This window comes from Balaenoptera acutorostrata, chromosome 7 (genome assembly GCF_949987535.1).
Source record: "Balaenoptera acutorostrata chromosome 7, mBalAcu1.1, whole genome shotgun sequence".
NCBI classification, from domain to species: domain Eukaryota; kingdom Metazoa; phylum Chordata; class Mammalia; order Artiodactyla; family Balaenopteridae; genus Balaenoptera; species Balaenoptera acutorostrata.
This window is the reverse complement of record NC_080070.1, coordinates 13,413,768-13,437,188: the sequence shown is the minus strand read 5'-3', so window position 1 is coordinate 13,437,188 and position 23,421 is coordinate 13,413,768. Positions and strand designations below refer to the sequence as shown.

Below are 23,421 nucleotides of genomic sequence, written 5' to 3'. Positions count from 1 at the left end.
TTTTTAAAAATTTTATTTTATATTGGGGTATAGTTGATTAACAGTGTTGTTAGTTTCAGGTGTACAGCAAAGTGATTCAGTTATACATATACTTGTACCTATTCTTTTTCAAATTCTTTTCCCATTTAGGTTATTACAGAGTATTGAGCAGAGTTCCCTCTGCTATACAGTAGGTCCTTGTTGGTTATCTGCTTTAAATGTAGCAGTGTGTGCATGCCAATCCCAAACTCCCTAACTATCCCTCCCCCTGCACCCTTCCCCCCCCCCGCCCCCATAACCATAAGTTCATTCTCTAAGTCTGTGAGTCTGTTTCTGTTTTGTAAATAAGTTCATTTGTATCATTTTTTTGGATTCCACATATAAGCGATATCATGTGATATTTGTCTTTCTCTATCTGACTTACTTCACTTAGTATGATCTCCAGGTCCATCCATGTTGCTGCAAATGGCATTATTTCATTCTTTTTTATGGCTGAGTAATATTCCATTGTATATATTGTATGTACCATATCTTCTTTATCCATTCATCCGTCGATGGACATTTAGGTTGCTTCCATGTCTTGGCTATTGTAAATAGAGCTGCAATGAACATTGGGGTGCATGTATCCTTTCGAACCATGTTTTCCTCTGGATATATGCCCAGGAGTGAGATTGCTGGACCATGTGATAGCTCTATTTTTAGTTTCTTAAATATTACAGATACTGAGACGTAAGTAAGACTCCTCCAATACTAGGGACTATTGTCAGCACATTCTTCTAATGCCCTCAGGGAAACATGACTTCATTTTATAGGCAACTGAGTTCACAGTTTCAATGTGTAGCTTATTTCAGCATGTAGCCAGTACCATGTGTGGCAAAGTGTTGTGTGAAAGAGACACAAATCCCTATCTTTGACGGTGCAGAATGTTCTCCAAAGATCCCAGGCTAGAGTTGGAGACCAAGGAAAATTCCAAATGACTACTGGGAATTAGTTTTCTGCTGTTTAGGAACCTCACTTAACTGTCAGCAATACTGAACAAAGAACATGGGAAAGGGAGAGCATGAGCCATGCCCTTGTCTCTGGCTGTGCACCTCTGGATAGCTCTTTGGCCTCATCTAAGACATGAATGTGCCAGTGAACCTCAGGGATGCTGCCCAAGGGGCCGCTGCAGGCATCTAAGGGCTGTGGTGTCAGACCTGAGTCTTCTTCTCTGGAACTAGAGATGCTCATCATGGACCAGCAGAGGAAAATTTCCAGGACTCTCCCTAACTGTGAGAGAGGACCAGGCTCCAGTCTTTGACTAACAGAAGGTCTTGGGGCTGCCTAAGCCAGAGTGTCAGATTTCTGCTGGGGTGCAGGAAACCATTCAAGGCTGGCTAGCAATTGAGCCTGATTATTTTGGGATCTGTGTACATCCTAGTAAAATAGAGTTTGGAAGAGAGTAGAGTTGGTGTAGGTCTCCAAAAACTCCAACCTCTACATTTACCTAGAGGAATGCATACAGGAAGTCCTTTATTATCTCTGATGTCCCCCATTTGTCCTATAAAAATACATGATTAATGGCTGAAGTGAATGATGCAGACTAAAAACATTACCCTTGTTCAAGAAAGGGGTAGATCAACAAGGGTGTAGCTCTCAGGAAAGGCTGCAGGAAGGATGTGATTTGAATGAGCAGAGAGAAGGAAAGGGGGCACTACAGGTTTGCTCTGGGGATACGTGAGGGATTGCACAAATGGCCCTAAACAAACAAAATGGCAGACAGAAAAATAATTTAGTTTTAATTTTGATTCACTGAAAGAATTGAAATATCAACCTGTCCAGGTTGGATTCTCCAGGAAGCATATTCTATGACAGTGTGTATTAATTTCCTATTTGCTGCTGTAACAAATTACCACAAACTTAGTAGCTTAAAACAACACACATTTCTTATCCTACAGTTCTGAAGGTCAGAAACCTAAAATGGGTCTGTAGGGCTGTGTGCTCTCTGGCTCTAAAGGAGAACTTATTTTCTTACTTTTTCCAGACTCTGGAGACTGCCTACATTCCTTGACTTGTGACCCCTTCTTCCACCTTCAAAGCCAGCAGAGCAACATCTTCTGTCTCTCTGATCTCTGGTCTCCTTCTTATAAAGATCCTTGGGATTATACTGGGTCCACCTGGATAATGCAGGATACTCTTCCTATCTCAAGATCCTTAACTTAAACATGTCTACAGAGTATTCATAGGTTCTGGGGATGGACATGGACATTTTGGGGGGGTTATTACGCTGTCTGGCATACAGTGTTTAGCGTTCAGAATCAACACCTGCAAAAAGGGAGAGAAGGAAGCAGGATGGAGTAGAGGGAGAAGCTGAGCTATGATGCAGCCTGACAGCCGCAGCTGACCCCATGAGGAGCTCTGGGGCTAGGATAACTGGTCAGAGGTGTCTTATTTGGGTCTAAAGTGACAAAGCTGTTGTACTTTCTCCTGGATCAGGTCATTAGCTGTGGGTCACTTCCAGAAGGGCGTGACACCGGTCAAGATGGCTTGCTGCATGGAAGCTGCTCCTGGCAGCTGGGACGGCAGGTCTTTCCTTGAAGGGGGACCCAGGTGGTGCATCTCCATGTCCACTGCTCAGCCCTGGTCATGATGCCTGAAAAGAGCCTCTGAGAGGTTTCCATGTTTTAGTGTCATTTGTGGCCTTACAGACTACACGTGTAGGATGTGGCTTCCACTCTATCCCCCCACAGGATGGGGGTGGGGTTAACTTCTGTAAACACGGATAATCTTTTTTTTTTTTTTTTCAATTTCTGATCTTTTTTTTTTTTTCACTTTTTTTTTGGGGGGGGAGTATAGTTGCTTTACAATGTTGTGTTAGTTTCTGCTGTATAGCAAAGTGAATCAGCTATACGTATACATATATCCCCTCTTTTTTGGATTTCCTTCCCATTCAGGTCACCACAGAGCATTGAGTAGAGTTCCCTGTGCTCTACAGTAGGTTCTCATTAGTTATCTTTTTTATGCATAGTAGTGTATATATGTCAATCCCAGTCTCCTAATTTATCCCACCTCCCCCTTCCCCCCCGGCATCCGTCCATCCATTTTCTACATCTGAAACAGGGATAATCCTTCACTTATTTATTTACAACTGTGTGCCTCTAGAAAGGATACGAAGGGGCAATCATTGGCTTAACCAATGTGGCCAAAAAGGGGCAGTTTCTACAGCGAAAATATTAATAGTATAAGTTATATCATTTCAAAAATAAATGGGATACTTCAATAATGCTTTACAGTGTCAGGAAATACATGTGTCGTGTGATGGGTACAGTTAATTCCTCAGAGATGAATTTATGGCTCACTCCCATTTTTTTTTTTTTTTAATTTATTTATTTATTTATTTTTTTTTTTTGGCTCTGTTGGGTCTTCGGTTCGTGCGAGGGCTTTCTCTGGTTACGGCAAGTGGGGGCCACTCTTCATCGCGGTGCGGGGACCGCTCTTCATCGCGGTGCGCGGGCCTTTCACTATCGCGGCCCCTCCCGTTGCGGGGCACAGGCTCCAGACGCGCAGGCTCAGTAGTTGTGGCTCACGGGCCCAGCTGCTCCGTGGCATGTGGGATCTTCCCAGACCAGGGCTCGAACCCGTGTCCCCTGCATTAGCAGGCAGATTCTCAACCACTGCGCCACCAGGGAAGCCCTCACTCCCATTTTGATGCAGGTATTTTCCCATTTGCAGGTGACCTATCTGAGCCATATGACCTATTGTTCCTGTTTATACAAACATGCAATTTAAGGAGGGAACACAAAGGTCTCTCTCAGAGACATGCCCCACACCACGGCTACACTCCTCTCTTTTGCAAATGTAATTCTGAGGCTTTATTTTGCGGAGATGTCTTATTTTCTCTAGTCTGAGAATCCGGATAAAAACCTGGGAGATGTTTCCAGACTTCTCTGCTGGGAACTCAACAGCCTGACACCAACATTCCCAATTACTGCCACACTGGCCACAATGAATTAAAGCCTTCATATTAAAGAAATAAAGTAAAGAAAACTAGCAAATATTCCCTAATGGTCTCATGAACACTACTCGACTAGTCCTGAGTGAGGTGGGCTGTGAGACACACGACCCTCCACATGCCCTTGTTCTCCCTTCTCTGGAGGGACTGCCTCCCCCGTGAGGTGCTGTTTTCTCCCTGGTGGCAGAAGCCTGTCACCCTTCTTCACAGGCATTCTGGGCATCTGCCTTGTGATGCCTGAGCTTTTCAACAGTGCGTGGCTCTAACTCAAATAAAACCAGAGTTTTCTTTTCCCACAGCTCAACCCCATCCAGATGTTACCTTCCGGTGAGACCCTCACGCCCTCTCCCCGGAGCTTTGGGAGACTCAAAGCTGTGACCTCCGTTTTGAACAGGGGATCTGAAATCTCACCCCAGCCCTGGTTCTTTGGCATCAGCCCTCTGTGAGTTAACGTTCCTGTCTCCTGTCTCCAGTGACCCTGGGGGGTGGATTGGGGAGGGGTCGGTACTCAGAATTCTCGCCCTGGCCAACTAGCACTCCATCCATGTGTACAGACGGCCTGCTCCCGGTGGGCTTGAAACTCTCAGGAGCTCATCCCAGTTTTGCCAAATACATATTCTTCCTTCCAGGGTACCTGTTGGATCCCAGGGATTTTCTGGTTAGCTGGTAGTTGCTTGAGGTATAGGCAGTGGCTACAGGAAAAAAACAAAAACAAAAACACCACAAGTATTTATTGAGTGTTAACTCGGTTCTGGGTACTTTTCTAAAGGATTTACGTGTATGGACTCATTTACTCCTCATGACAATCCAATGACGTAGACACAGTTATTATCATCATCATTATAGAAACTTAGGTACAAAGAAATTAAAGGTATTGTTCAACTCCCTCAGCTAGTATGTGGCAGAGCTGGAATTCCAGTCCAGGCACCTGGTTCCAAAGGTGCAAATACATTTACCTACTGGACAGTGCTGCCCTCCTGCACTGGCTAAGTGCAGCGTTAAGACCACAGTAAATGCCCATCTGCAGCCTGGGCAGTGCTATGCTCTCATCCAATTGTGCCAATAAGTCACAGACCACAGAGGGAGGCCTCTTTTCACTGCCGTAAAACTATCCACGCCGTGTGCACAGATACACGGCCATGCTTGCACAGCTGTCGTCACAGGGGCGCTCACAGGCCAGCATGCACATGAGCACATTCAGTGTGGTCAGATCACATCCATACGTGATGCAGGTGTCCCAGCGAGACTGGATTCTGTTCTTTGTTGACCCTAAAGACAGAAATGAGTGTAGAGCTCCCTGTCAATGTGTAATCCAAAACAAAGATAAAGTCAGCCCTAAAACAACAAGAAAAGGTATACATATATAAAAAGTATACATATACAAAATATACATCTATATATAAAGTATAGATATATATTTTAAGAAAAAGCTTCTTTCTATATTTCTTCATTTTCTGATTGGAAAATTATGGAAAATTCATTTAAGCCAAACTTTTCTCACTTTGCAGAACCACTGTTTTGCTGAAACCCTAAAGCTTAGTGTGCCCATTGGACCATGCAGCATCAAGTTCCAGATTTTTCTAGCCTGCAGGCAAGCAGTTCAGCAACTCATTTTCAAATGCAAATATTTTAGATTGTTGGAAAAGGAGAGTTGAAAGTAACTGTCTCTCATACCTAGAATATCACAACATCTTATAGCTAGAAGAGATTTTTTACGGCGATCTCCTAATTTACAGGTGGAAGGGCTAGGAAGTTCACCCTACTGGTAGTGTGGGCTCCTGAGGATTAGAACCTGGCCGAGTATGCTTTACTGCACCATAATCTCGTCGGTGGTTCTCATTTCTCTTAAAACATTCATCTGGGGGGGCGATAGTAAGATGCGTATCTTTATGCAGTAAATGGGGAAACTAGACTGCAAGCTCTATGAGGGCAGGGACAATGGGCGGGGGTGGGTGCTGTAGAGGAGTGCATCCCCTGTGCCTAGCGCATGCGCAGCACTCAGCAAATGTTGGTTGATCCAACGATGGATGGGAGAAGAAAAGAAAGAAACCTTGACTGACTGGTATGGTCCCCACAGCACACGTGCGGGTGGGGGAACTGGTGGGAGGGGGACAGAGAATTAGAACTGCCCTCTGGTGGTCAGCATGGGCCCTGGCTTCTCTGCAGCTCTCTTGCTCTCTAGAATCTGTTCACTACACTGTGGCCAGAGGTGTTTAAAATGCAAACCAGATCAGGTCACTCCCCTGACTGAATCCTCTCAAGGTCTTCCCATCCCATTCCATATAATGTCGGAACTCCTTACCACCATGGCCCGTCTTGCCCACCTCTCCGGCTTCATCGCTACCTCTTATTGCTTAGTTGTCTCTGCTTCACTCGCACTGGCCTCCGACTTGGTAAACTGCCTCAGGCTTTACAGATTTTGCACTGGCCGTGCCCTCCTTCAGGTTCTCTTTTCCTCTGGATCTTTGCTTGACCTGCTCCTTCTCGCCTTCAGGTCTCAGATTAATTGCCCCTTACTCGGAGAGGCCTAACTTAGACGGCCTAACTTAAAATAGTTCTCCCCCCACCCCACTCCTTTTCCATCACCTGTTTTCGTTTTCTTCGTGGTACATAGCACTACCTGAAATTGCCCTGTTCATTTGGTTATTCTCCGATTTAGTGCCAGGTCCTAAAACAGTGTTTGTCTCGGTAGGCTTTCCATAAAATATTGCTGAGCGACAGAGGGATGGATGATAAGGCTGAATGGATGAACAAATGAGCGATCGAAAACTGAAGGCACCCCCCCCCCCCCCACGGCGCGCCTAGGGCGGCCCCTGCAGACCGCATCCTCCTTGCGCGCCAGGAACCCGCCGCGGAACCCAAGGGCGGCGGCAGCGGTTTCCCTTCAAAGAGCAGGGGAATCTTGAGCGAGCACACAGGAAAGGCAGCTTGCGCGCGGGACCCGCCTTGGTGAGTGCGGCAGTGCCGGGGCGGGGAGCCGGGAGCGGGGCTCGGGGACCCGGCCCGGGCGGGCGGGGAGGGCCCCGGGGCGTGGGGTGGGCGTCGCGACCCGGGTGCGGGCGGAGGGTGGGAGCGAGGGCCGGACGGAACCGCGCGGGGAGGGCTCCGTGCGGATGGCGGGGTTCCTGTTGCCGCTGCGGGAGGCTGGTGGCCTGGGGTCTAGTCCCAGAGCTGCCTTGAACTTGCGTGACCCTTTCCCACTTCTCTTGGGGCGTGGGGGAAGCGATTCAGCTAACTCATTTGCAAAATGGGGCGAATGGTTTCTGATCGCCTGATGGATTGGTTGATTGGTTCGTTCATTCCAGGTGCTTTACTAGGTTCTGTTTGCTAGAGATGCACAGACAGAACCTGCCCATTGTGGGGTCCCAAGTCTAGTGAGAAAAGCCCCGCCTCATGGTGAGGAGGGTCGAATACAATCAGAATTGGGGAGTTCTTGGAAAAAACAAAACAAAACAAAACCCATGCATTTCGGACAAGACATGCAACAGTTATTTATCGAATGGCTATTACGTGCCAAATTTTATTCAGTAAAAATTTAAGTTTTTACTGAGATTGGGGAATAAGAGTTCTGTTGGGTACTTAGAAGGCATATACACTGCTAGCTAATATATTACATATTTGATGATGACTTAAATCCGGAAAAATTTACAAGGTTCATCCATACCCCTCACAGATGTGAACTTTACAGCCAAATGAGTGAAGCAGAGCAGGTGTATTCTCATTTTACTAAGGAGGAAAGTGCATTCACAGCCCCATCAGATGTGATCTTCGCAGCCAAATGAGTTAATCAGAGCAGATGTATCCTCATTTTACTAATGAGAACATAGAGACAGGTTAAATGATTTACCCAGGCTCTCACTGCCAGTAAGTAACAAAAGTAGGACTAGAATCTAGGCCTCAAGACCCTTGGACCAGTGCTCTTTCCACTACACTAGGTTGCCTGCATGTTTCCACAGTAGTTCTGTAATATGCAGACCCATTCATTTGTGACACAAAGGGAGTTCCAGTGGGTCATGGGTGGCCTTAAAACAGACTCTTAACGACTGTTAGATTGTTCTCTAATTTCTGTCCTTGCCTTGGATATTTTACCTGTACTCCAACTTTATCTCCTTCACACTGATGAGTCCCAAATCTATATCTTCCATCCAGACAATTTCTCCTGGCTTCAAACTGCTAAGTCCAGACATCCATTGATCACTTCCTTTGGATGCCCCACAGGCATCTCAAACTCAATATCTCCAACACCTTTCTTCATGAACCTACAATCCAACTCTAATGATTGAAATCACTATTCAGTAAGTTGCCCAAGTACAAAACTGGCTTGGTTCCTCTTCTCTCACCTCCTACAATCAGTTGATCACCAATGGCTGCTAGATTCTGTTTTCTAAAGATCTGCCACATCTGTCCTCTCTATCTCCTTTGCTCCTTCCTTCGTTTATGTGCCTAGAGATTGTGGTAGTAACTTGCTACTGGCTCTCTGTAGCTCAGCTTCTTCCAGCCCATTTTCCATTCTGCTACAAAGTGATCTTTCTACAGTCCAAATGTGATCCTATCACTCACTTGCTTAAATCCCTTCAAGGTTTTTCATCATTTTCAATGTAACATCCAAAGTCTTTAGTGTGGAGTCAAGGTCCTTCCTGATCTTTTCTGAACCTCCCCCGTCCTTTATCTCCAGACTACTATTTCTCAGAGTGTGGTGCTGACCTCCGCTAGAAGCATGGGAGTACTCATTAATAATGAAGATGATGATGTCAAAAACTCGGCCTCTGTGCACTGGTGCCACGTCGAATCTTGGAGACAGAGTTTTGGGTGAAGTCGAAAAGAAGAGCTTTATTGCTTTGCCAGGCAGAGGGGGACACAGCAGGCTCATGCCCTCAAAAACTGTGTGTCCCAACCCAGGGGGATTTGGTGAGGAGTTTTATAGCAATGGTTCAAGGGTGGGGTTGCTTATAAGGATCAGGGTGTGTGCAGGGCCTGCTTCCTTTAATCTGGCCTCAGGTGGTCCTCTGATGAGCTTCTGTGATTCTCGAGGTTATTAAACTGTGACCTTCTCTGAAATGAAGATTGCTTCATCAAGTACTTAACATCTACCATTTGTTGGGGGTTTTAGTTCTGTGCAAGAGCTCAAAGATATTGTTCTGTGTATCCCTTGAGGTGGACCCAGGACCCCGCCCCAAGGCTGCACTAATGTTTTTTGACTGCTCCTCCCTTGTCTCTGTGTCCCTTCCCTTCCCTGATTAGCAACTGTTTGAACCTGCCCTTTGGAACTCGGAATGTCTAGAAATGGGAGACACAGAAAGGCTTTCGTGCCCAGGAGCCCCACAGGGTCCTGCTTGGTTTTACTAACAGCCCAACCAGAACAAGTCAGACTCTCAGGGGGTAATGCCCAAGAATCTGCATTTTAACAAGTTTTACACTAGAGTTTGAGAGGCCTTGTTCTCACCTTCCATATTTACCCTGCTCTTTATACCTGACTACCCACCTGTGTTTCCCTGAACATACCTGGCTATCATTTATGCCTTTATGCACATCAGTCTCTTTAGCTTCTCATTTGGTACTTCTCATTCTCCAAGACCCAGGGTAAATGTCACGCCTTCTGGGAAGACTTCCCCCAACGATGGACCACCGTGTCACCTCCAGTCTACATTGGGTCATTCTTGTGGCTTCTGACAGAGCCATGACTTACCCCTCAACATCCTTCCCACTGTATTACAATCATAAATTGTGTAATTGTTCTGCACTTGTGGGTTTAACAGTTGCCAGCACTTGAGAATAGAGACCTGTGCTTCTCTGCCCGGCACCCAGCACAGAGTCTAGCATGCTGAGTGAACGCGTGCTTTAGGGTGCGATGGAGAGCATGCTGAATGAATGCGTGCTTTAGGGTGCGATGGAGAGGCATCTAATTATCACATGTGCCTTTGGGTTCCTCTACGTACCATCCTGTACCGGGGCTCTGATTCTCAGGAAGGGGGGCTCCCTGGCGCTGGCTTCATTGTTGCTGGTGGTAAGGATGTGTCTGGCCTTGAGAGGAATTTTAACCAATGGTAGTGTTACAGAAAAAATTATGTAGTGACACTTGTTAAAGAATGGTAAGGCAGACTTTACTCAGGGTAGGGAGAGGTATCTGGGTGGATGTAGAGACCACTGCGGTGGTGGTCTTGGAGTGGGGGAAGGAGGCTGGACTCAACTCTGACTCCAGCGAGGACAAATGGGGGTTTATAGCCAAGGGGCAGGGTGGGCATCAGTGGATGGAAAATTACTAAGAGGGAACATCAGGGTTAAGGGGAATTCTTGTTAGGCTGACTCAGTAGAGTTCTTGCTGAAGGCAGGCCAGGGTGATAAGATATCCAGGGTGGTCAGATACCAACGGTGGAGGTGGGGGATTTTCACTAAACTAAGTAGGATTCTTGCTCAAACTGGATTTTACAAGGGCAGAGAGGGAAGCCCAAGCTAGGGCCTTGTCCAGCAGAGCTCAGAGGAGCCTGATTAAAGTTAGGTCAAGAAGAGAGTCTTTGTGGTTAAAGGGAGTAATAAAAGAACTAGAATCTTCAGCAAAAGCTGAAGATTTTTTTTTCTTGGTCTGTTTACCTCATGCACACAAAGTCATAAAAATTTTCTGTACCTGTTTAGAAAATAATTTATATTTATTTTTAGAAAATTTAGAAATACATTGCAATTTAAGATGTAAAATAAGTGTCACCCATTTTCTCACAACCAAGAGGGAATTGCTTAAAATTTCTGTGTGTTTATTTCTACTGGTGTTTTTTTTCACTTATATTCATGTTTGAACATAATTGGTAAATACCAATTACATAAGGCTTTTCTATCCTGCTAATTTTACTTAACATTATATTTTTAGTTTTTTCCACATCAACAAAAATTCTTAGTGAAAAAAAATTTCATGCAGTGGGGGAAAAGTGTTCCTTAACCTTCATAGGGCCCCTGGCTAGGTCTGGAAATTAAACTGACAAAGACTGATCAACAGGAGGAAAGCATACAAGTTTACTCAGCATAAGTTTTACATGATACGAGAGCCTTCCTAAAGAAATGAAGACCCAAGGAAACAGGTCCGAGTATTTTATTTTAGACAGTCATGGAGGAGCGTGATAGGGTAAAGGGTATGAGGTAATTATAGCAAATGGGAAACTTAGCAAGGCCTGCGTGTTAGAATTCTTCTTGGCATCCCTTTTTCTTTGGAGACAAATCGATCCTTCCTGCTGGGTATAGGGCAGGCACCTGTCACTGGAGGGTTTTATGATCTGTTTCAGGGAAGAAGGGCAAGGTGGGGAGGTGGTCAGGGTGACCTTCCTGCCTCTGCCGTTTTCCCAAACTCCTTCCGCTTAAAATATCCACTCTGCCAAGGTGCCATATTTTGGGGTAGCATGTCCTGAACCCCATCACATTCAACAGTTATTTACCGAATCGCTATTATGTGCCAGGTTTTATTTTAGACACAGGGATACTGCAGTGACCAGAACAGTCAAAATCTTTACTCTCGCGGAGTTTACATTCCAGTGGGGTAAGTTAATAAACAAACGGGCACATAAGGATCATCACAGGATAAGTGCTGTGACGAAAAGAAACAGAATAGGTTTATATGGTCACTTTGTTTTTGAGTAAAGTTATGCTAGTTTACCTTCCGTATAGGAGTGTGTGTCTATCTCATTTTGTCATCAGTGAGTATAATCATTTAAAAATTTTGGTAATTTTATAGGTGAATAGTGATAGTTCTTTGTAATTTGCATGTCTTTGATTACTCAGGAAGTTGAGCATTTTTACAGAGCAATGTGCATTTCCTCTTCATTGAGTTTTCTGTGAATGTTCTATTGAGGGCCTAGTGTTTTCTCCTATTTTGAATAATCCCTTTACATTACTAATTTGATTACTAATTTGATGATATATACTTTATATATAATGGATAAGCAGACACTCTTTTTTTAATTTTTCCTTTTCTTTTCTGGCCGTGCCACACGGCTTGCGGGATCTTAGTTCCCTGACCAGGGATCCAACCCAGGTCCTGGCAGTGAGACTGCCGAGTCCTAACCACTGGACGGCCAGGGAATTCCCAGATAAGCAGATACTCTTAAATAGCGGTATAATGAGTGTAAGAAGAAAGCAAAGACAGGACACCTAGAATTCCCTTCTTCTCTTCCTGCTCCTCTCCCCCTTCCTTCTAAGAAAAAGTGATGAAAGAAGAAAAAAGTGTAGTTTAGGTGGAAAGAAGTGAAGAAAGAAAGAAAGAAAGAAAGGAAGGAAGGGAAAGGAAAGGGAAAGGAAGGAAGGAAGAAAGAAAGAAAGAGAAAGAAAGAAGAAAGGAAGAAAGAAAGAAAAAGAAAGGAGAAAGAAGAAAGATAGAAAGAAAGAATGGGTAGGTGGGTGGGTGAGAAGATGAAGATGATGTAACTAGGAAGGAAAAGGAGGGAGGAAGGAAAACACATGGAGAGGATGAAAGACCCGAAGACAGTCATAGGGACTCTGCACGATTCCCTTGGGCAATTATATTTTTCTTTTCTGCCTCTACTAATCTAGCAAATCCCTGAGAGAAGATGACTGTGTTCTTTAAAACACTTCGAAATCATTGGAAGAAAACTACAGCTGGGATCTGCCTGCTGACGTGGGGAGGCCACTGGCTCTATGGAAAACACTGGTAAGTATCTGACAGCCCCCATCCCCGCCGCCTTCACATGCAACAACAAAACAGTCCAAAAGGGCCTACGGTTAAAATCTTGTTTAGCTGTGCTTGTCTCTCTAAAACAGTGTGGTGTAAAAGGAAAGCAAATGTTAAAACCTCAAAGACAAAGGCTTCTTGTTGTACCCAGTTCTGAAAGATAGAAACTGTATAGAGCTATTAACACTCGTCCTTCAGTGGACACAGATTACTGCAGCGAGATCAGGACAGGGAGAAATTGAGGGCCGCCTAGAGAGAGACAAGGGACTTCCCTAGTAATAGTAGAGGGTTGGAACTCACACATGTCCTTGGGTGGTCCTTCTGTTTCCCGCTATGGTCTCTTGATCTCTAATAGTGCCCATTGCTAGACACTGAGTCTGCTACCTGCAACCCCTGTGATTTTCCTCATCTAACCCATTAGCAACAACAAAACTAATGAACCCATTAGTTCATTTAAATGAGACTTAGACTTTCAAACCTTTTGTTTGAATAAGGAATTCCAGGGAGTCATGGGTTTTATTAGCCTTTCAGGTCTGTGGGGAGAAGAAAGCGCCAGAGCTCCTCTTCTGGATTAACATGGTAATAAGATTTAAATAAACCGTTTTTATATAAAAATTATACAAATTACTAAGAGAGCCGATCAAATTGCAGTCTTTTGGGGATTCAGGGCTACGTCTTAAATATATAGCAACATTCTCTGACATCCAAGTGTCCTAAATAACTGCTTTGTTAAACAGAAAACTGAACAGACTTTATAATGGAAGTCTCCACGTTGGAAAGGAGAGTCACACTGGTACTTCTGTGAACGTTCTCAATTCACCCCAACAGAGATAATTTATGATGCACATGGTGTGTACTTTTTTGCAGGTGTGGAGAAGATGGAACATTCCCCCCTTTTCTTTCTAGGTATTCTCAAGGCTAAGCACTTGAATTCCATTAGCTAGCGTATAAAGAACAGACCTAAGAATCGTACAATTTTAATATACAAAAAAGAGAGGGCAGAGGAAATGTTTTAACAAATTGTGTATGGAGCATATAATGTTTGGCTTTTCCTCCCTTTTCAAACTATTGGGCTGGCCAAAAAGTTCGTTCCGGTCTTTCCGTAACATTTTACAGCCAATTTGAGCCGTAACATTTGAGCCCTCGAGGAAAGGCTCCTTATACCTCCTGCCAAGGTAGGAACTAGGATTTCCTATTCAGGAGCACCCAGTCCAGGCCACAGCTGGCTCAAGGCGGGAGAACCTCCCACCTGCTGAGGATTATTGCCATTGCTACTACTGGGTGAAGATGTGAGGAAATAACCGTGTCCCCTGTTGAGGATGTCTTTAAGGTACCATAATAATTTCTCGCAGCGTAGTCTTGAGACTTCAAAAAAGGCCCATTCAGTCTGTGGCACGTTGGAGGCTTCATTCTCAGTTGGATCTGAAACAGCTTGAACTAGAGGTGTAGCAGGAGGCTGGAGGCATCATTTTGCTCTGTCTCTACCCTTGACATTCAAGGTTACTGCTCAGAATGCGACCCCCCATTGTCCTGCATAGCTTCCTTTTCTCAGACTTCTCTCCACATGCTCTGGTGCTATTTAGCACCCCTCCCTCCCCCTTTTAAAAAATTGTGGTAAAAAAACACTAACAGAAAATTTACCACCTTGACCATTTTTAAGTGTACACTCAGTAGTGTTAAATATATTCATATTGCTGTACAGCAGATCTCTAGAACTTTTTCATCTTGCAAAACGGAAACTTTATCCCCACTGAATACAACTCCCCATTTCCTCCTCCTTCCAGCTCCTAGCAACCACCATTCTATTTTCTGTTTCTGTAAGTTTGACTGCTTTAGATACTTCATATGAGTGGAATCATGTAGTATTTGTCTTCTGTGACTGGCTTATTTCACTTAGCATAATGTCCTTATGGTTCATTGATGTTGTAGCATGTGGCAGGATTTCCTTCTTTTTTTAAGGTTGAATAATATTCCATTGTATGTATATACCACATTTCTTTATCTGTTTATATGTTGATGGACATTTGGGTTGCTTCCACCTCTTGGATATTGGGAATAATGCTACATTGAACTTGGGTGTGCAGATATGGCTGTAACATCCTGTTTTTAATTCTTTTGGGTATAAACCCAGAAGTGGGATTGCTGGATCAGATGGTATTTCTATTTTTAAATTTTTGAGGAAACTCCATACTGTTTTCCATAGTGGCTGCACCATTTTACAATCCCAATTTCTCCACATGCTTATCAACACTTGTCTTTCTGGTTTTTTTTTTTTTTTTTTTGATATTGGCTATCCTAATGGGTGTGATATGGCATTTTGTGGTTTTCGTTCGCGTTTCTCTTAATGATTAGTGATACTGAGCATTTTTTCGTATGTTTGCTGGCCGTTTGTTTATCGTATTTGGAGAAATGTTCAAGTTTTTTGCCTATTAAAAAAAATCAGGTTATTTGTTGAGTTGTAGGAGTTCTTTAACCTTTTATGAGATACATGATTTGCAAATATTTTCTTCTATTCCATAGATTGCCTTTTTCTCTCTGTTGATTGTCCTTTGATGCACAGAAGTTTTTAAGCTTGATGTAATTCCATTTGTCTATTTTTGCTTTTGGTGTCACATCTAAGAAATCATTGCCAAATCCAATGTCATAAAGCTTCCCCCCTATGTTTTTTTCCTAGGAGTTTTATAGTTTTAGGTCTTAGGTTTAGGTCTTTAATCCATTTCAAGTTCTTTCCCCAGTGTGTCGTCTAGGTGCCCTTGTCAAACATCATTTGATCATACATGTGAGAATTTATTTCTGGGCTCTCTGTTCTGTTCCACTGATCTATATGTTTGTCTTTATGCCAGTATCATACTGTTTTAATTACTGTAGCTTTGTAATATGTTTTGAAATTAGTGATAGGCCTCTAACTTTGTTCTTTTTCAGGATTCTTTTGGCTATTCAGGGCCCCTTGAGATTCCATATGCATTTTAGGATGGTTTTTTTCTATTTTTTCAAAAATGCCACTAGAATTTTGATAGGGATTACATTGAATCTGTAGCTCATTTTGGGTAGTATGGACATTTTAACAATATTAAGCCTTCCAATCCATGAGCATGGGATGTCTTTCCATTCATTTGTGTCTTCTTTAATTTCTTTCAGCAATGTTTTATCATTTTTAGGATACAAGTCTTTCACCTTCTTGGTTAAAATATTTATTCCTAAATATTTTATTCTTTTCAGTGCTATTGTAAATGGGATTTAAAAAAAATTTTTCCCCTTTTTCTTGCATTTTATTTTATTTTTTATACAGCAGGTTCTTATTATTTATCTATTTTATACACATCAGTGTATACATGTCAATCCCAATCTCTCAATTCATCCCATGACCACCACCCCTGCCCCCACTTTCCCCCCTTGGTGTCCATACGTTTGTTCTCTACATCTGTCTCTCTATTTCTGCCTTGCAAACCAGTTCATCTGTACCATTTTTCTAGATTCCACATATATGCATTAATATATGATATTTGTTTTTCTCTTTCTGACTTACTTCACTCTGTATGACAGTCTCTAGGTCCATCCACATCTCTACAAATGACCCAATTTCGTTCCTTTTTATGGCTGAGTAATATTCCATTGTATATATGTACCACATCTTCTTTATCCATTCGTCTGTCAATGGGCATTTAGGCTGCTTCCAGGACGTGGCTATTGTAAATAGTGCTGCAATGAACATTGGGGTGCATGTGTCTTTTTGAATTTTGGTTTTCTCAGGGTATATGCCCAGTAGTGGGATTGCTGGGTCATATGGTAATTCTACTTTTAGTTTTTTAAGGAACCTCCCTACTGTTCTCCATAGTGGCTGTATCAATTTACATTCCCACCAACAGTGCAAGAGGGTTCTCTTTTCTCCACACCCTCTCCAGCATTTGTTGTTTGTAGATTTTCTGATGATGCCCATTCTAACCGGTGTGAGGTGATACCTCATTGTAGTTTTGATTTGCATTTCTCTAATAATTAGTGATGTTGAGCAGCTTTTCATGTGCTTCTTGGCCGTCTGTCTGTCTTCTTTGGAGAAATGTCTATTTAGATCTTCTGCCCATTTTTTGATTGGGTTGTTTTTTCTTGACATAGAGCTGCATGAACTATTTGTATATATTGGAGATTAATCCTTTGTCCATTGATTCGTTTGCAAATATTTTCTCCCATTCTGAGGGTTGTCTTTTCATCTTGTTTATAGTTTCCTTTGCTGTACAAAACTTTTAAGTTTCATTAGGTCCCATTTGTTTATTTTTGTTTTTATTTCCATTACTCTAGGAGGTGGGTCAATAAAGATATTGCTGTGATTTATGTCAAAGAGTGTTCTTCCTGTGTTTTCCTCTAAGAGTTTTATAGTGTCCGGTCTTACATTTAGGTCTTTAATCCACTTTGAGTTTATTTTTGTGTACGGTGTTAGGGAGTGTTCTAATTTCATTCTTTTACATGTAGCTGCCAAATTTTCCCAGCACCACTTATTGAAGAGACTGTCTTTTCTCCATTGTATATCCTTGCCTCCTTTGTCATACATTAGTTGACCATAGGTGCGTGGGTTTATCTCTGGGCTTTCTATCCTGTTCCGTAAATGGGATTTTTTTTTAACTTCCTTTTTGAATTGTTCATTGTTAGTGTATAAAAACACAACTGATTTTTGTGTTTTGATTTTGTAAACTTTGCAAACTTTTGCAACTTTGCTGAATTTGTTTATTCTAATAGTTTATTTGTGTGGACTCTTTAGTGTTTTCTACATATAAGATCATGTCATCTGCAAACAATTTTACTTCTTCCTTTCCTATTTGGGTGCGTTTTATTTCTTTTTCTTGCCTAATTGCTCTGGCTAAGATTCCCAGTACTATGTTCAATAGAAGTGGCAAGAGTGGGCATCCTTCCCTTGTTCCTGATCTTTAAGGAAAAGCTTTCAGTCTTCTCTGTTGAATATGATGTCAGCTGTGGGCTTTTCATATATGTCCTTTATTATGTTGAGGTAGTTTCCTTCTATTGTCCTTTAAAAAAAAAATCCCAAACTTTTCACATAACAGTCCTCACATTATTTTTTATAATACTACCTTAGTCTTTTCCCTGCAAAAATCTTACCCTGCAGCTCTCTTGAACAGAAGCTGCCCTCCTCTTCAAATGGGTTGTGAGGTGGGGTTGGCATTCTCCTAGCTCCTCAGTACCTATTCCAAACCATTACTCTTTCATCTTATAAAAATCTCTTCTCCTTTGAGGCTCATAATATCTGGCTATATTATAAAACCATAAACCACCCAGCTTTCTGGGATCTCATCTACATTAGACTTAGGCTTTGGTGCCTGGCTTATCAATGTCCTTTTCTCTTTAAGAGAAAAGGACATTGTTATCTTGTTATCTTTCTGAATGCCCTGAGTGTTTACGTGAACAACCCACCTAACAACACCTTGTCTTTCCTTTCCCAGACTTAATCTATTCCTGGGACTTTAATACTTTGCCCTCTTTCAACTCTCCCCATTCTCACTGGTTGAATGCTAAACCTTGTCATCACTTGTCCTTGTTCCACTTTTGAAAATGGAACTTAAGCATCTGAATCTCTCATTTCAGCCTTCTATTATTCCAGTTTTCTTCCTTTACTCCTGTTTTTCAGTGTTATCAAGACTTCTTGTCCCTTGGGCCCTCCAGTTTCTTCCCAGTCTATCACTCATCCCTGCCGTCTTCACTTTCTTCCTGTCCTAGGTTCCTTGATTCAACACATCACACAGTTCAACACAGTTTTTCATATGTCCTCCCTGGCCCTTTCACTCTCTCATTTCCTCCTCCTATTTTAAGTTAAACTTTTTGAATAGGTTCTCTCTGCTTCCCTACCTCCTACCCATTCTACATCCTGTGTGGTCTTCATTTGAATTAGTCGCACCAGTTTTATTACTCATCCTTTTTGACTGCTCAGCTTTAGACACAGTTGACTCTCCTTGAAACAATTTTTTTTTTCTTGGCTTCTGACTGCCAGGTATCTGTTTTCCCTCCTACTCCTCTGGCCATTCCTTCTCACCTTTTACTTCTCCCTTCTACTCAGGGGTTGCAGAAGTAGTTCTCTAGGACCCTGCCCTAGGCCCTCTGCTCACTTTATACCCTCTCCCTGTATGATCTCATCTGCTCTCAATGGCTTTATTGTCAGCCGTAGGTAGACAGACCGCAGGTTTGTATTTCCACAGAGACCTCTTCTGAGCTCCAGACCTATGTGTGCATTCAGCTGCTTACTGAACTTGTCTCCTTGGTTGCTTCCTAGGTGCCTCAAACTCAACAGACTAAAAATAAAATCAAAAGCTTTGCTATCAAACCTGTTCCTTCTCAGTGATCAGTGCCACTCACCATCCAACTTCCCAAACTAAAAATTTGAACGTCATCCTCCATTCGTCCTTCATCCTTATTTCCCACGTTCAGGTTATACATTCTAAGTGATTTTACTTCTTTTACATCACTTACTTTGTTCCATTTCTGTTGTCCTTCCTCACTGTTGCCGCCTTTGTGCTCACTACCATCATCTCTGGCCTGGATTCTTACTAAGTGCTTTCTGACTGTTTTCCTTGTATCTACTCTTGCCTGTTTCTAATCTATTTGACACAGCACTGCCAGAGCAGTCTTTTAAAAATGCAAATTGCTATTGCTTTTAGACTCAAATCCAAAATTCTTACCAACTCTACATGACTTGGCCCCATCTGTAGACAGCTGTAGCCCTGCCACACTCTACACTTTGGCATATAGAACTTTCAGGTCTTCCGAAGTGGCATGTCCTTTCTGTTTCAGGGTTCCTTAGGGGGCCTTCATACATGTTCCCTCCTGAAACACTCTTCCCTTCTCTTCTTCCCCAGCCAACTACCATTTCTCCAGGTCTCAAATGTTACTTCTTCCCTGTCCCCTCCAGTCTTGGTTAGGCAGACTTCCTACATTTTCTCCATGGTATTGTGAACATCTACATAATACTTATTACTATTATAGTTTTTTGTTCTGTTTGTTTTTTCTCTTATATTATAAGACTCTAAAGGCAGGGGCCCTGTTTGTCTTTCTTAGTGTTGTCCCCAAGACCCAGCACATAGAAGGTAGTTGAGACATATTGTATTTATGGAGGCAGGAACAAACAAGAGAATGAAAGTCTCAGAGGGCAAAATCTCAGCCCTGTTGACTGGCCACTTGTGAATTCACAAACCCAGGCTGTTGAATCCTCCTGAAGAAAATGATACACTAAACCCATAGTCAGGTGACTCTTCCGTTTTCACAAATTTACTTTGAAATATTCATGAATTTCCTCAGTTTCCTGCTTCACCTTCTCCATATTCATTCTTGGACAACCTTAACTCCTACTTCAAAGAGAAAATAAAGAACACTGGGCAGTTACCCCTGCACGCACATTTCTCTTCTTTTTGTCTCATTGGATGAGGTTGCCATCCTCCTGCCCAAGGCCAACCCCTCCAACCCTGATCTGCATCCCGTTCTTCCTCCTTCATTAGTTATCCTTTTCCTCACTTGTATCTTGAATCTCATCCTTCCTACTTCTTTCCCCTATTTGTCAAACTCTTCCTAGCTTAAACGTGTCATCTCAGCTGTGTGTCCCCATTTATTTACTGGTCTCTCTCTTCCATTTATAGCATTCTTGAGAGCTTGCCTCGCACTTGCAGCCTCTACCTCCACTTTAGAGTAAGCTTAGTAAAATCTGGTTTTGTTCCCATCATTTGATTGACCCTGTTCTTGATGAAGTCATTAATAGCCTCTTAGTTGTTAAATGAAGTGGATACTTTCAGTCCATATCTGCCACATTTGATTCTCTTTGACCATATCCTCTTCAGTTACCTTTAGGGTGTCTCTTTGTTCTGCTTGGCCCTTAAAGGTTGGTGTCCCAGGTCCTATCCTCGTTCTGTAGACTTCTTAGGTGACCATAACTACACTAGGGTTTTCAGGCGTGGTACTTAAGATTTCAGAGTCATAATACTTTTTAGTCCATGTCTTGCTTCTCTTGACATCCTATGTGAGTCGTGTCCCTGGAGTTGTACCATGCAGTCAGCCAGCAGAATATTCTTTCTAAAAGAGAACTCTGATCATGTCACTGTTCTACTGACAACCTGTAAATGACTCTCCATTGCCTGGAAGAAAAAGACCCAACTGCTTAGCATGGCATAAAAGGCCCTTGATGATCCTGCCTTGTCTTCCTCTCAGCTTTTTTCTGATTCTTTTTCATCCTCCCTCCATCACCCTTACACTCAACCTCTATGTTCCAGAAGTCTTTAGAAAAAGACCTGTTTCCTGTTGTCCCTCTCTCTCCCTTTGCTTGTGTTCTTCCCCCGACCTGGAACACTTTTGCTCTTCTTCACCTGGCCAACAGCTCAAAAAATGTGTCACAAAGCTGTGTTAAGTAATGGTGGCATTATTAGAATAAGAGGAAAGGAAAACAACCTGTGTTAAATAATTACGCCGTACCTGGTGCTGGGCTAGTTGTTTCCGTGTACATACATGGTCTCATTTAATCCTCAAAATAGCCCTGTGAGAGAGGTAATGTTATTCCCATATATAAATGAGGAAACTGAGGCTCAGAGAAATCAGTAACTTGTCTAAAGTCATATTTCTGCTTACTGGTGAAACTGGGATTTGGACCCAGGTTAATCATGTTCTAAATCCCATGTACTTTCTTTGCTGCTGACAACTTTGAAAAATAAAGCTCACTTTAATATATAAATCCTGCTGCAATTATTAAATGGCATTAACTTTTAAATGCCTTTCATATAACTTTATTAGAAATGTTCTATTATGTTCTCATTTCATTTTTCACTGGATGGAATAAAGCTCCTTTATTAAATAGAACACATTTATTAGCATTTAGTAGAGACAAGGTGAAAACTGGACACATCTGCCCAGGGACCAGAGCCCTCATTTCAGAACCTCCTGGGTGCTCTTGGTTGTTCTTTCGTGCTCTCAGTTGTTCTCTGTAGGCCTTTCATATACTGGTCTGACTCCCCTTCTCCTTTTCTCCCTTTTACTCACTGTTCTTTCCCTTTCACTCTGCCTTTCACTTTTCTACCCCCCCCACCCTTTTCTTAGCTTCCTTACCTGTTTGTAATTTATAGATGTGTGCATTTATTTTTCCTCTATTCTACGAAAATCTTCAAACATACAGCAAACTCGAAAGAATTTTACAGTAAACACCTGCCTACCTACTACTTGGATTCTAGATTTTACTGTATTTGCTTCATCACTTATCATCCATCTGTCCATCCTCCTCTCAATCTTACTTTTTGATGCATTTCCAAGTATTAATAATTTGTCAATAATTTGTGGACATCAGTGTACTTCCACCTGAATACTTGACCATGCGTATCAGTAATTAGAGTTCAATATTTGCTTATAGTGTTTTTGCCCTTACTATGAAATTTACATACAATGAAATATACAAATCTTAAGCCTGCTTTCACTGAGTTTTGTCAGTTGCATACACCTGTGTAACCCAGACTCCTAGCAAGATAGAGAGCACTGCCACCCCTCTAGATGTTTTCCTCATGTCCCTTCGCAGTCAGTCCCTGTCCCCCTACACCCTGAGGCAACCATTGTTCTGGTTTTTTCCCCACCATGGATTCTTTTTTTTTTTTTTCACTTCTAGAACTTTATATAAATGGAATCATATAATGTAACCTGTATTGTTTTTTGTAAGCCTTCTTTCTCTTAGCATAATGGCTTTGAGATTCGTCCATACTGTTTTATTTATCTGTAGTTCATTCCTTTTTTTTTTTTTTGCTGGGTAGTATTCTAGAAGATAAGCATAAAATAATTATTATTTTACACTTACAGAATTTTAAGTTCCTTTTTATTGATTTCTAACAAGAACATAATAGTGAACATAATATTTTATATTTCTAATTTTAAAAAGCAATCAAATTATTGTATTATGTGTATTTGACTTTTTCTTTCCTTTGAAAGGAAAATAGTGTCTCCTGATACAAGAGTCACATGCCAGTAATAATAATTGGCTGTATTTCAGTGTTGATTTTAATAATGACCATGGTTTGATAGAGTAAATTTTAGTTTGCTTTTAAGGAAACAAGGCTTTTTCTGCAACAGCTTTGGAAGAAATTGCATATGTTATTTATTTTTATCTGTCCCATTTTTGGCTGCTGTCTTTAACTTGTCTTTTGGCACAGGTGTTATTTATTTGCAGGCATCATTTCATGTTGCTCTATTTATAAGTTTTCTTCTCCTATGGGAATTCCTCTCCTTTTTTTTCTCCCTTCCCCTCAGTTTCAAGGAAAAGAACCTGTGATATTTTTTTCTGCATCGTTTCCCCCACAGCAGGTAGCAGTAGTTGACAGGAGCAGCAGAGGCTGTTCTCAGGACTCTGGTCAGAGCAGTTGAAGAGGAGGAAATGACCCTCTTTGCTGAAAGTAAAGAGAATTTAAGTATTGCTCATTCCTCTTCAACTGCTCTTCCCAAGCTTTCGGGGTTCCCTGGGGGAGATCGAGTTCCAGGTTGTTCAGTTCATCATGTCAGCAGTTACCTGCAATGGTCTTTCTCTCATTTGGAGCCCTTTCAGTAGCAAGGAGCCTGCTAGTAGAGAGTAACATAAGAAAGGAGGCACTTCTAACAGTATGACCTTGGGCGCTGTAAGCCTCAGGTTCATCTGTAAAGTGGGGATAATAACAGTTCCTCATTGGACCATTGAAGGATTAAGATAACTGGAGAGCTCTTAGCATAGTGCTTGATTGATATCAGGGTTCAATACATGCTAGTAATTGTGCATTAATTTGATATAATATATACT

General features: G+C 42.2%; 1 protein-coding gene across 4 annotated transcripts in view; it reads left to right on the top strand.

Moving 5' to 3' along the window:
- The first annotated feature begins 6,811 nt into the window (after positions 1-6,811).
- The window catches only part of AGK (acylglycerol kinase), an 85,976-nt gene continuing 69,366 nt past the window's right edge, over positions 6,812-23,421 (top strand). Inside the window, exons 1-2 of one of the 4 annotated variants that reach the window (XM_007177027.2) lie at positions 6,812-6,919; positions 12,500-12,617. In XM_007177027.2, the coding sequence (XP_007177089.1) occupies positions 12,517-12,617 (101 nt within the window). In that variant the 5' untranslated portion in view covers positions 6,812-6,919; positions 12,500-12,516. Of the gene's footprint in view, positions 6,920-8,657; positions 8,879-10,894; positions 11,490-12,499; positions 12,618-23,421 lie in introns of those variants that run through there. The other 3 variants (XM_007177031.2, XM_057549737.1, XM_007177028.3) reach the window with 3 other exon arrangements.